Source organism: Solanum verrucosum, unplaced genomic scaffold (genome assembly GCF_900185275.1).
Source record: "Solanum verrucosum unplaced genomic scaffold, falcon-dt-bn FXZP01000280.1, whole genome shotgun sequence".
Taxonomy (NCBI): domain Eukaryota; kingdom Viridiplantae; phylum Streptophyta; class Magnoliopsida; order Solanales; family Solanaceae; genus Solanum; species Solanum verrucosum.
Window position 1 is genome coordinate 1,977,190 of NW_026019982.1, and position 12,790 is coordinate 1,989,979.

The 12,790-nt window shown below is 27.2% G+C and overlaps 2 protein-coding genes across 2 annotated transcripts; both read right to left on the reverse strand.

Moving 5' to 3' along the window:
- Positions 1–3,514: 3,514 nt before the first annotated feature.
- Positions 3,515–3,834, reverse strand: LOC125817398 (uncharacterized). Its single transcript, XM_049496933.1, has one exon. It carries the CDS (start codon positions 3,791–3,793, stop codon positions 3,515–3,517), a length of 279 nt encoding a protein of 92 aa, XP_049352890.1. The 5' UTR covers positions 3,794–3,834.
- A 1,813-nt stretch (positions 3,835–5,647) lies between these two features.
- LOC125817692 (uncharacterized) lies at positions 5,648–7,376 on the reverse strand. The gene is made up of 2 exons (XM_049497244.1): positions 7,311–7,376; positions 5,648–5,961 (listed from the first exon to the last, which is right to left on the reverse strand). The coding sequence occupies exons 1-2, from the start codon at positions 7,374–7,376 to the stop codon at positions 5,695–5,697; spliced, it is 333 nt and encodes a 110-aa protein (XP_049353201.1). The 3' UTR covers positions 5,648–5,694.
- Positions 7,377–12,790: the final 5,414 nt, after the last annotated feature.

Here is a 12,790-nt window from a genome sequence, read left to right on the forward strand (position 1 = left end):
ATTTATATGGCATTGATAGAATTTAAAGTGTCAAATAATTGTTAATTATTGTAATAGATAATATGGAGTATTTAAGTCATATAGTATATAATTATATAATATGTAGTATTTAAGTTATATTATAATAGTATATTATATGTTATTATTTATAGTGTTATATTATGGAATTTGAGAAGTTATTGAAATTTTTATATGATTTTAAAAATATTTTAAATTGTTAGCTATTGTGATTTGTAGTACTTTTTTTTTTACATAATTTTGAAAATAATATTTATTACTCTATTTGTTCTAATTTATGTGGCACATGCAGAATTTCAAATATTAACCATTTTTTATATTTCTCTTTAATATATTAAGTTGTTAATTATTGTATTTTATAGTACATTTTGAACCTAATTTTTTAATAATATCTGTTATTTGCCATGTCCCATTTTATGTGGCATTAATTGATAGATTTGTTGGAGTCGAGAGATTTATTTTGTTAATTATTGTAATTTATAGTTTCTTTTTCGTCAATTTCAAACAATATATGTTGTTAATTGATAGAATACTTTTAATGTAATTTTTTTTAAAAATATGTGTGACTGTCCATGTCCCAATTTATGTGGCACATGTAAAGTTTTGACAATTAACCAAAATTTTAATACATTTTAAAAAATATTTGTAAGTCGTTAAATTTTAAGTAATTTAAATTGTTGTATTATTTATTACAATTTATAATGGTTTTAAAGTAGTTTAAATATTGTACTATTTATATGATTTATAACACTTTTTTTATATGATTTTAAAAATATTTTAAATTGTTAGCTATTGTGATTTGTAGTACTTTTTTTTAACATAATTTTGAAAGTAATATTTATTACTCTATTTGTTCTAATTTATGTGGCAGATGCAGAATTTCAAATATTAACCCTTTTTTATGTCTCTTTAATATATTAAGTTGTTAATTATTGTATTTTTTAGTACATTTTGAACCTAATTTTTTAATACTATATGTTATTTGCCATGTCCCAATTTATGTGGCATTAATTGATAGATTTGTTTTGTTAATTATTGTAATTTATAGTTTCTTTTTCGTCAATTTCAAACAATATATGTTGTTAATTGATAGATTTTTTGGAGTGGACTATTTTTTTTTATTAATTATTGTAATTTATTGTTTCTTTTTCGTCAATTTTCAAACAATATATGTTTATTAAATAATCTATTTTATGTGGTACCAATAGAATTTAGAGAGTCAGTTAAATTTTTATATAAGTTTTAAATAATTAAGTTGTTAATTATTGTAATGTATAGTATTACTTATATTATTTTTAAATATATTTAAATATTATATGTTAGGTTTTTTATCCTAATTTATATGGCATTGATAGAATTTAAAGTGTCAAATAATTGTTAATTATTGTAATAGATAATATGGAGTATTTAAGTCATTTATAGTATAGTAATTAATATAGAATATGTAGTATTTAAGTGTTATATTATGGAATTTGAGAAGTTATTGAAATTTTTATATGATTTTAAAAATATTTTAAATTCATAACTATATATTTCAATGTACAAGATTTTGATAAAATAAAATCTTTATAGTTAAATTATAATGTTTTTGAAATTTAAATTATTAAAACATATATAATGATTTTATAGAAAAAATAATATCATATAAAATTAAATGAAAAGGATAATAAATTCAACTTTTACCATGATAAGGTTGAAAAAATATTATTTAAGTGGAAGGAGGTGGGGCCCACTTATATATTTTATATAGTAAGTATTGGACATTTGTAATGATTTTATTGGTACAATGGTAGTAATCCTAGACTCTTCTAATATATAGTAATAATAATATATAAAAATCTTAGACTCTTCTAATATATAAAAATATATAATAGTAATATATATATAGTAATTACTTATATTATATTTAAATATTATATGTTAGGTTTTTTATCCTAATTTATATGGCATTGATAGAATTTAAAGTGTCAAATAATTGTTAATTATTGTAATAGATAATATGGAGTATTTAAGTCATTTATAGTATAGTAATTAATATAGAATATGTAGTATTTAAGTGTTATATTATGGAATTTGAGAAGTTATTGAAATTTTTATATGATTTTAAAAATATTTTAAATTCATAACTATATATTTCAATGTACAAGATTTTGATAAAATAAAATCTTTAAAGTTAAATTATAATGTTTTTGAAATTTAAATTATTAAAACATATATAATGATTTTATAGAAAAAAATAATATCATATAAAATTAAATGAAAAGGATAATAAATTCAACTTTTACCATGATAAGGTTCAAAAATATTATTTAAGTGGAAGGAGGTGGGGCCCACTTATATATTTTATATAGTAAGTATTGGACATTTGTAATGATTTAATTGGAACAATGGTAGTAAATCCTAGACTCTTCTAATATATAGTAATATGATGAAAGTATATTTTAAAAATTTGTATAATTTAACTCCTAAAAAATAAAATCTGGCAAGTTAGGGCATAATAATAAACTTATTCACACACGTTAGAGGAAAAAAAGAGATAGAGAGACTTTTTTTTTACGTCTACTTTTGTAGTAGACCTTAAATTTAATATAATTGGGTCATTTACAAAAATGATCTTATACCAAATTTTATTTTTATTTTACCAAATTAAGAGAAATTTATTTATTTTTCTTAATATTGACTTTATGATTAAGTAACTATATTAAATACTAATAGTCAAATTTAACTTTCAATGCATATTTAATAAAATTAATATATGATAAATAAATTTCTTATGAGTTATGTCGAGTCAATATGGATCAAGTAAAACGAAATTCGAAGATATATTTATTAAGTCGGGTTCATAACTATATATTTCAATGTACAAGATTTTGATAAAATAAAATCTTTAAAGTTAAATTATAATGTTTTTGAAATTTAAATTATTAAAACATATATAATGATTTTATAGAAACAATAATATCATATAAAATTAAATGAAAAGGATAATAAATTCAAATTTTACCATGATAAGGTTGAAAATATTATTTAAGTGAAAGGAGGTGGGGCCCACTTATATATTTTATATAGTAAGTATTGGACATTTGTAATGATTTAATTGGAACAATGATAGTAATCCTAGACTCTTCTAATATATAGTAATATAAATTGGCAACTAGACAATTAATTAATCTAAATATACGTTTAGTGGCAATTAATTTTTTTTAAAAATATCTTTAAAACCTATAGTTAAATTGAATCAATAACAATTTAATTAATACTGACTCTTAAGAAAATATTTATCACGCTAAAAACTGTTTATGTTATGGTGCTGTCATTTGATTGCTAGTAAATTTGATGATGTTTCGAAATTGGATTGCAGAAATTTGTTTTCCGCAAGAGTTGATGGGGGCAATTTAGCCCAAGCTCTCAAAATCCTTTACTTTACAATATTGTCAAAGACTTTACATGTACAGAAAGATGAAACTAATTAAATCTAACTGCTGTGAGGATTCGATCAATTAGGTCCCCAACAGCTCAAATACATGACTTTTCTCAGAGATTCCTCAGACTTCTTCACCTTTTTCAATTCTAATTTGTTAGCAGAAACCAAAGAAGAAGAAGAAGAAGATTGAGATGAAAGCTTCTTGGCGTGTGAATATGAGCGTAGATTGTTCTTAGCGTGCTGATTTATGGCTCTGATTGTGTAATTCCACCTACAAACTCCTTGATCTTTTAGTGCCTCTACTACTCCCAAACTCACTGCTGTGACCCATGCTCTGCTCGTTGAACTCATTTTCTAATCTTTGATTCTTCAAAACTCTTGGATATTTTATATTTGTGAGAAATGTTTAATTTTTTGCTGAAATACTTGAATAACTTGTTGGTTTTTGAATTATCTCTCTCTCTCTGTATGGCTATATATATATAGTGCCTTTGTTGGAAGGAAAAAAAAGCTAGAGGCTTTTGGTTGTGTTTCCTGTGGTTTTGGAGCATGGTTTCTGGGATGGAAAGTACATTTCTGCCCTTGGGTTAATCTCTTAATGATCAGTATTGAGGAGGGTGTAATTGGTATTTTCATGATCACAATTATGGGGTAGGTGGGTAAAAGAGCACACCGAATATGTAGCTTTGTTGTTTGGAATAGCTGCTAGATTGGAGACACGTAGAGTGACATGTGCTGATGTGTCTAATGCTAATAATAATAATAAGCAGATGAAAATTGGCACATGGTTTGGCTTAGATTAAATAAAATCCAGTTGCGTCCAAACCATGGGAAAAGTTCTTGAAAATGAAACCACCGAAATGTTTGGAGTTACGTTAACTGCAAAAAAATCTTACCACTGGCAAGTACTGTCGTTGTTTCTAATACAGTAACTTATTATACTCCATATAAAGCAAATAATAAAAAGGAAGATAATGTTTGACTATGGTTAAATGATTGGTTTTAGCAAATAATCTGAATCAAATCATCTATTAATTTGAGGGACACATGTAGTAAATAAAAGGGAAAACTATTAAAAATAATAGAATTTTTGATAAAGGGCGGCTTCTCCTATGTCGTGTCAAATTCGCATAAAAAAAAAGAGATTTGTCCTCTCCTATAAAGAAATAAAAAAAAATCTCACGATTCCCTCAATACAGCTTCACTCCGTCAAGCCTGTACGAGTAGTGAAGAAGTATAGATTTAGTTGGTTGTTGACCGACGGAAAGCATGGGATCAAAAAAGGCAAGTATATTCTGAACTATCGTAAATGATATGCAGATATCTTCCGTCATATTATTGGGATATTGATGCCCTGTCGTCTTAAAACTAGAGCATATATGCCCTTCACTCTAACAGAAGACTAAATAGGGACATGTGGTGCAATCTTATCCGTCGATTCGATATTTAATCGGCGGATAAAATTATGACACGTGTATGTCCATTAGTATAAAAGGTATATATGCTTTAATTTTTGGACGGCAGAGGCACCAATGTCCCAAAAATATGACGAAGGATTTCTACATACCATTTACAGTTCGAAAATATATTTGTCCTTTCCCCCTCAATAAAATTAACACCCTATTGGAGAAACTAGACAGATGGACTATTGGAGGGGGAGCCAAATCCGAGTTAGTGACTTATATCGGTTGTGTTACATTTTAAAATCTAATAAATTTCTTAATACTACTTCGAAAATTTATAGTCAGACGGGCAAAATGCTTGTTTATATGATTGTTTTTCAGAATACCGATCGATGCGTGCAACTTGTGTTCACACAATTTATACTTTAGATCTTTTAAGATGTGTTCATCCTTTTCATTTTGAAATTTTACTTCTTTAAGTAGTGTTATTATTATAATCAAATTAAGTCATTATTACAATTTGTTCACTCAATTTTACACACACTTGACACTTGCATCTTTTCAGATCTTCTTCTTCTTCTTTGTTGGTTTGAAATCAAGACCACCAAATACAAAATAATCAAGTTGAAGAATTATTTGCAAGTATGTCAAAATGATCATACAAATACTAATCGATCTGTCATATCATCATTTCATCAAAATATCAACAGTACTTAAATTCTATTAATTAGTATATATTTACAATCATAGTCATACATAAATTTTTTTAATCGCTTTGTTCTTTCTCTTCTCTAGGAAATCTTCATGTCTGCAAAAATGACATGGAAGTTTCTCTATAATAAAGATTAGTTAATTTGGACCCCAACAGCTCAAGTACATAACTTTCCTCAAAGACTCTTCAGCTTGCTCTGCCTTTTCACTCTTTGCAATAAGTGAAGAAGAAAGTTTCTTAGCTTGAGAGTAAGATCTCATGTTATTCTTTGTGTGTTGTGCCAAACACCTCAATGGGTAATCCCATCTACACAATCCAACTTGATCTTTTAAAGCCTCCACTGCTATTTTGATGATTTTGAAAATGATGTTTGGGAGTTGGTTAAGGCTGAATTTATAGTGTACCTAAAGAGTTATAAACAAGTGGCTCTTTTTCGCTAACTGTGTGCTCTTTGTATTGCAGGCAGCTAGTGGTTTTATTGTACGTCTTTTTAATTATTTAAATTCATTTGTTTTTTGAGTTATTTTGTCTGTGAAGAAAAGGGGAATATTTAGTTACTGATTCATACGTTACTTTTCAAATGCAGACAAGATGTTGGTACTTGGACCCTAGCAGCTGGTTTTTTATTGGACTTTAGGAAGTAGCCCTTAGTAAGTTTAGGAAGTTCTAACCTGAATGATTCAATTAAGAACTGAACCTAATTACTTGTTCTCTTTTTCTTTTTTAGTTATTACTAATTACTTGTCCATTTTGATAAATTAAGAAAAAAATAAAATATATCTATTATATTCTCAATTTATTACTTTGAAAAATATAGAACTTGTTGAAGAAAAATATAGAACTTGTTGAAGATCTTAAGTTTTTAATTCATTCACTTCATAATTAATAAGGGTAAAATGATAAACTCACTATATCAATTATTGTTTTCTTAATAGGTGTGTCAATTCAAAAGTGGACAAATAATTAGAGACAGAAGGAGTATTTGGTAATGATAATATTTAGTTTTAGAATTATTTGATATTCCTTCTGCTTCTAATTATTTTACCCATATTAATTATAAAGTAGATGAATTAAAAATTTAAGATTTTCAAGAAGCTCTACCTTTTTCAAAGCAATTAATTGAGGGTATAATAGATAAAAATTTTTATCCTTTTTTGATTTGTTAAAATAGATAAGTAAAAAAGAAAAATTGGACAATTAATTAGAGACAGAGAAAGTATTACTATTTAATATAAATGATGAATATTTTTTATTTTTTTAAAAAAAATTAACAAAAGAATTTTATTCATCTTCCAAAAACAATACAATTATAGTTGTTTGAGGTGGGATGATCTATACCTATTACAACTAGGAGTGAGTATGATATGATACGGTATTTAACATATCAGAGTAATGGTACATAAACTATAAAATAGGAGAGGAAAATTACTTCATTGATTATTATGGAAAATTTCATGTTACAGGTAGATATTTGTGAAGTATATATACTACACTGATCACCTCTTATTTATTCTCCTTGATCTTTTAACTAATATAGCCAGCTCTTAAGATCCTGGCTAACTATCTTCCTAATTGATTTCTGTAAGTGGTGTAGTTTAGTTAGTTCCTGAACCCCCTAAACAGTTTTTTCCTGAATGGAGTTATGGATTCAAAATAATTGAACTCCAATACATGTATCAGATATCGAAAGAAAAACAAATCGACATGTAAACAAGAAAAAGACAATCTAGAAAAAAGGTGACCTCTACCATACCGCACCCAACCCATTTTCTCCTAAATCCATTTCTCTTTTGTCTTGTTGCCTATCCGGCCATCCCATTATTTTCTTGAGTCCAGAGCAAAAAGAGTTACTTTCTTCGTTTTAAAAAGAGTGACCTGATTTGATTTGGCATGAAATTTTAGAAAATAAAGAAAACTTTTGAATCTTGTGATCCTAAATTAAAGTTATTCAAATGTACTAAATTGCCTTTTAATCTTGTGGCTTTAAGCATGCCACGTGAAAAGCTGAAGTCAAAATGCTACCAAAAAATAAATATGTCATTCTTTTTTAAACTTACTAAAAAGGAAAGGATGTCATTCTTTTTTAAATGGATGGAGTATTTTTTTTTTCTTCAGAATGTATAAATGGTCACTCAATTTTTATTTTAACCAAAAGGGACAATTCGTTTGTTAGAGGGCGAGATATATTGTAATTTTAATAGTGGTTAACGGCGTAAAAAAAAAACTTTTTTCTCGCTGCCCAGCCAGTTAGTTTCTCATTTTAATTTTTTTTTTTGTCCTGATACATCGCTGCATTCGCAGCGAGAATTTCAGTACTTGGAGAACTTCAAAAATGGCTATAAAAGCTGAAAGATGATTTCTATCTAGGATGTGTGTTTGGCACGGAGGAGAAAAATGTTTTCTCAATTTCTATTTAATTGTTCAAAATAACTTTTTTAAAGAAAAACATGATTTTTTTTTTTAAATGAGGAAAATAATTTTTCGAATGAAAATAGAGAAAAATTAGTTTCTTAAAAATAAATAAATGACTTTGCAGTAAAAGTAAAAATAAAATAACACGCTCATTAAGATATATACGACCTTGAATATTCTTTCTTTTTAACTTCTTGAATCAAATATATATATATAGCCACTAAAAAATAGCTTAATTACTCTTCATAGCTATAGTTTGATAATTACAATTCATAGCTACATGTTATAAGGAGGAAAGAGGCGAGCGAGACTGGAGAGAGAGGGCAAAGAGTGGGATATAGGTGAATTGTATATGTATATCGGTTAGATAATTGTATATTATGCATATGTGTTTGTATATATGGCAAGCGAGATTGGGAGAGGGAGGAGAGGCGAGCAAGATTGGGAGAGGGAGGAGAGAGGTGAGCGAGATTGGGAGAGGGAGGAGAGAGGCGAGCCAGAGAGGGTAGAGAGTGGGAGAGGGGTGAATTGTATATGTAAATCGGTTAGATAATTGTATATTATACATATGCATTTGTATATATGGCAAGCGAGATTGGGAGAGGGAGGAGAGAGGCGACCGAGAGAGGGAAGAGAGTGGGAGAGAGGTGAATTGTATATGTATATCGGTTAGATAATCGTATATTAAACATATGTATTTGTATATTCTAGCGAATTATACATATACAAACGTGGCTAATTATACAAACTCGAAGTCAGCCCACGTAATTAATGTATAATGTTAGTCGCGAATGATAATTATAGCAAATTATAGCTATGATAAGTAATTAAGTAGTATAAGTTTGCTTAACTGCGTAATTTTCCCTAAAAAAAATCGTTTACATAATGAACATTATAATTAAACTCAAGATTTCTGTCTATATAATCTGATAGTTGAATTTTGTGACCACACATTTCTTCTTATTACTTACTTAACTATATATATTATGTTTCAATGAGGTGGGGCTAGTGGAGAACGACAATTCATGAAGGATGTGGTGGTGAAGAATTGAAAGATATATACATGGCAGAAAATAGTTCCAATTAAACATGAATAACTAAGCAAAGTATAGTTTGGTATGGTGTATCTGACAAGTGAGAATAGTCATGCTATTAGTTGGTCCACATATTTATCAATCAAAATGTGTGTTGGGACACAGAGTCACCAAGCTGTTTATTAAAAAAAAAAAAAAAAAAAAAAAAATATTTCGTTATTTTACCAGCGAATTAGTCCTTTTGATTTTAATTTTTTTTTTTGAGTGACCATATATGTATTTTGAAAAAAAAAATGATCCTTTTGGATCCGGACACTTATTTTCTTCCCAATACATGTCCTCCTTCATTCAATATTGATTCGATGAACTCAGATTTTCAGTTTATAAGTTCCTAATACAAAAATATGATATAAGACGTAAATTCATGGACTAGATTTGCCTTACTATGACTAGGATCAACAAATCACCTAGAAATTATGAAAGGTTCACAAAAATGTATTTTTTAAGGGTAATTTTGAAATATATAAAAATATTCACTTGTTTTTGAAATTTGATGTTTAGTTATACTATATCACATAAACTGAGATAAAGAGAGTACTAAGAATAAAATGAGAAAAAACTAATTAATTTTATCATAAATTTCTAAAATGAGAAATAACTTGAAATAACTATTTTTAGAAATCATAATAAACAATTTGAGGTAGAAGAGATGAATGCTAATGCTAAAATTAATTAAAAACATGAAAATATAAAAGTATTGAACAAGCTTAAGGAATCTTTTTTTTTTTTTTAAAATAACTGTGGCATTGTGAGCCATTTTAATATAAAAAAATCAGAAACAAAAGTCTAGAACTAAAAGGTGCAAAAAACAAACTAAAGACAACAAGCTTAAGGAATCGCTCATGCTTTTGGCCAAAGTATTTTTAGGCAAACTGAATCTCCTTTTAATTAATTGTATTCTTGAAATTAACCCTACATAACAATTCCAATTTACAAAATGCCATAGGCGACAATATATAATTAATAATGTTCTAGACTATCCCGTTAATATATTACTTTCTCCGTTTTAAAAAAAATGTTTTTGTTTAACTTAACGCGAAATTTAAGAAAATAAAGATGACTCTTCAATTTTGTGATTTTAAATTAAAGTTATGTCAAATATATCAAAATATATTTTAATCTTATAATCTTAAATATATCACGTAAAAGTTGAAATTAAAATATTGCTAAAAAATGAAAAAGATGAAATATTACATAAAGTCATGATTAGGCAGGTATTCTTGGAGAAAAATGGTTAAATAAATCTGGGGACCAAAGCCAATGGTTTCTCTATAATATAATAAAGGGTTTAAACAAAAACGAAGTAAAAGCTCACACGTGTTAAATCCCTCCATGATTCTATTTAAAGCCAGCAAAACCATGTGCATTTTCATTATGTTTTAGCAACAAAATCAAGCGTAACAACTCACAAAGCAAAAGCAAATCAATTTTCAAATCTCTAATCTTCCACTTTTTTTAGAATAGTAGTTATTTTTCTCCACTTAAAAGAGTTTATTAGAGAAACTAAATTAGACTATTAATTCAACTACAAGGAAAAAAATGATGGTGGCGGGAATCAAGTCTTCTCCGGCGAGTTCCTCATCGGAATCCGGCAGCCAAAGGTGGCCGAGATGGTTTTCCGGCACCGGAGATTCAGGGAAGAAAGCATTCATGGATGATCAGAAGCGCAGGATTAGGGATGCTGAAAAGGCTGAGAAAATTATGCACCTTATCTTGTGGGGACCCAAATAGTCCATTCTGTTTGCCTAATATTAGTACTAATTTTATAAATTTCTTGGTTTTAATTAGCTTTAAGTGGAAGTTTTAATGTGAATCAGTCAAATCTGTGGGAGAGATGTACTATGTATATAGAGATCTAGCAGTTTATTGTACTATTACAATGGCTAGTTTTAAGAAATTAAAAGTTAGTATTCTAATGTATTTACTTCTCTTTTTTTTTCAATACTATGCAATAATTACTATGACTCCATATCTACAAAACACTGTTCTCAAATGATTATTAGAACCCTTGAGAAACTTTTAGAAAATACAGATATCTTAGCTTAAGAAACTATAAATTAGAACTTTTACTTTATGACTTTTTGGCTTATATTTCATTTTGTTCTAGTTTACATGTTTTATTTTTCTTTTTAGTCAATTTAAAAAAGAATAATACATTTCTATATTAAATAATAATTTAATTTTAAAATACTCATTTTATCCTTAATGAAATGATTTATAGTCATACAAATATCTATAATTTATTTTAGACCATAAATTTAAAAGGTTATTTTTACTTCAATTTCCATGTCAGATCAAACTAACTCATATAAAATAGAACAAATGAGGTAAGTCATAAATTAAAAGTCAATCTAAACACGCTCTAAGTCTTGTAGCCTAGTGATTTATCAATTCATAGTAGTAATGGTTCTACGAATTGTGATGTGTGAACTACTCAATGTATTTTGAATTATAAATTATAATCCAATTTAGAGTTTCAAAATATCATTAATAAAGTTAATTTACTAAAACATGTCTCTAATAAATGAATTAAGAATTGTGTTAAATTAGTATAACTAAGTAAAATGAAATGAAGGGAGTAAAAATTTTGCATCTTATAAATAACCTTCGAAGCAGTTTACTCTTTTGCTTTATAACGTCAAGGCACCCTATAGCTCGAAAGTTGATCATAGCGATTTCCACAACTTAGTTGTAGTTTGGAATTTAAAAGAAATAAAATAAAAAAGTTAGGTTTTGGGATAATATAGTTGAATTAGGAATTAATTAATAGTCACGTCATGTTGGCATTTTTCCACATGCATTATTTTGACAAATGTTTTGGAAAAGGTGTAGTAGTAGCATATATGCTTGTGGAAATTAATCTTTTTACTAAAGTTGTATGGTTCAATTATTATTAAAAAATTTATATTCTCATGGTCTGAAAATATAGTCCCATATGGGCCATGGACTGAAAAACTGGAGTATGATCACAGTTGCCTCAATCAGCAATGTGACGAAAGTTTTGATTCTGGGCCTGATGTATGAGCGGCACTGGTGCTTGGTGGCGCAACGCGATATCCCAAATTATAATTTCAATGTACAGTTAGAGTTGAATGTGATTTGATTTTGTATTTTGTTATCAATATGAAATATATTTCGTATAATCCATAAGTGAGATCTGAAAAACAATAGAATGTTTACAAATTTTATATGTACGTTTTGAACAATATGAATAGATGAAAAAACAGACAAGTGAGGCTTCAAGTAGAGTTTGCCAAAAGGACTCAGAGCCACTCAAACAAGTTCATTTTATATTTTCCTTAAACCAATGCATTTTCCAAAAAAATAATGCTTTTCAAATTAAATAAAGAATTAATACAGCATATATTCATTGTTCTCTCTTTTATTTAAGGTGTGATTAAATTTTAGAAGTCAATTTTTCCATAAAATATCATTTCAAAAATTTGAATCCTCATCCACATGAAATTAAAAAAAATCAATATAACAGCATGTCAAAATGACCTTTCTGGCTATGTCCAGCTATTAACTTGGTGATTCTCTATTACTTCTATTTGTTTTCTTTGACATAAATAAATCAATTTTCAGTAGTAAATTGCGAAACTAGTTATGTTCGAAACTCCCTTTCATATAGAATTACTAATACTACTCCTATTATGGAGTAAATTACTTCTTTCTTTGATGATAATTTAATAATATTTTAAAATTATAACAGGTTATAATTTATAAA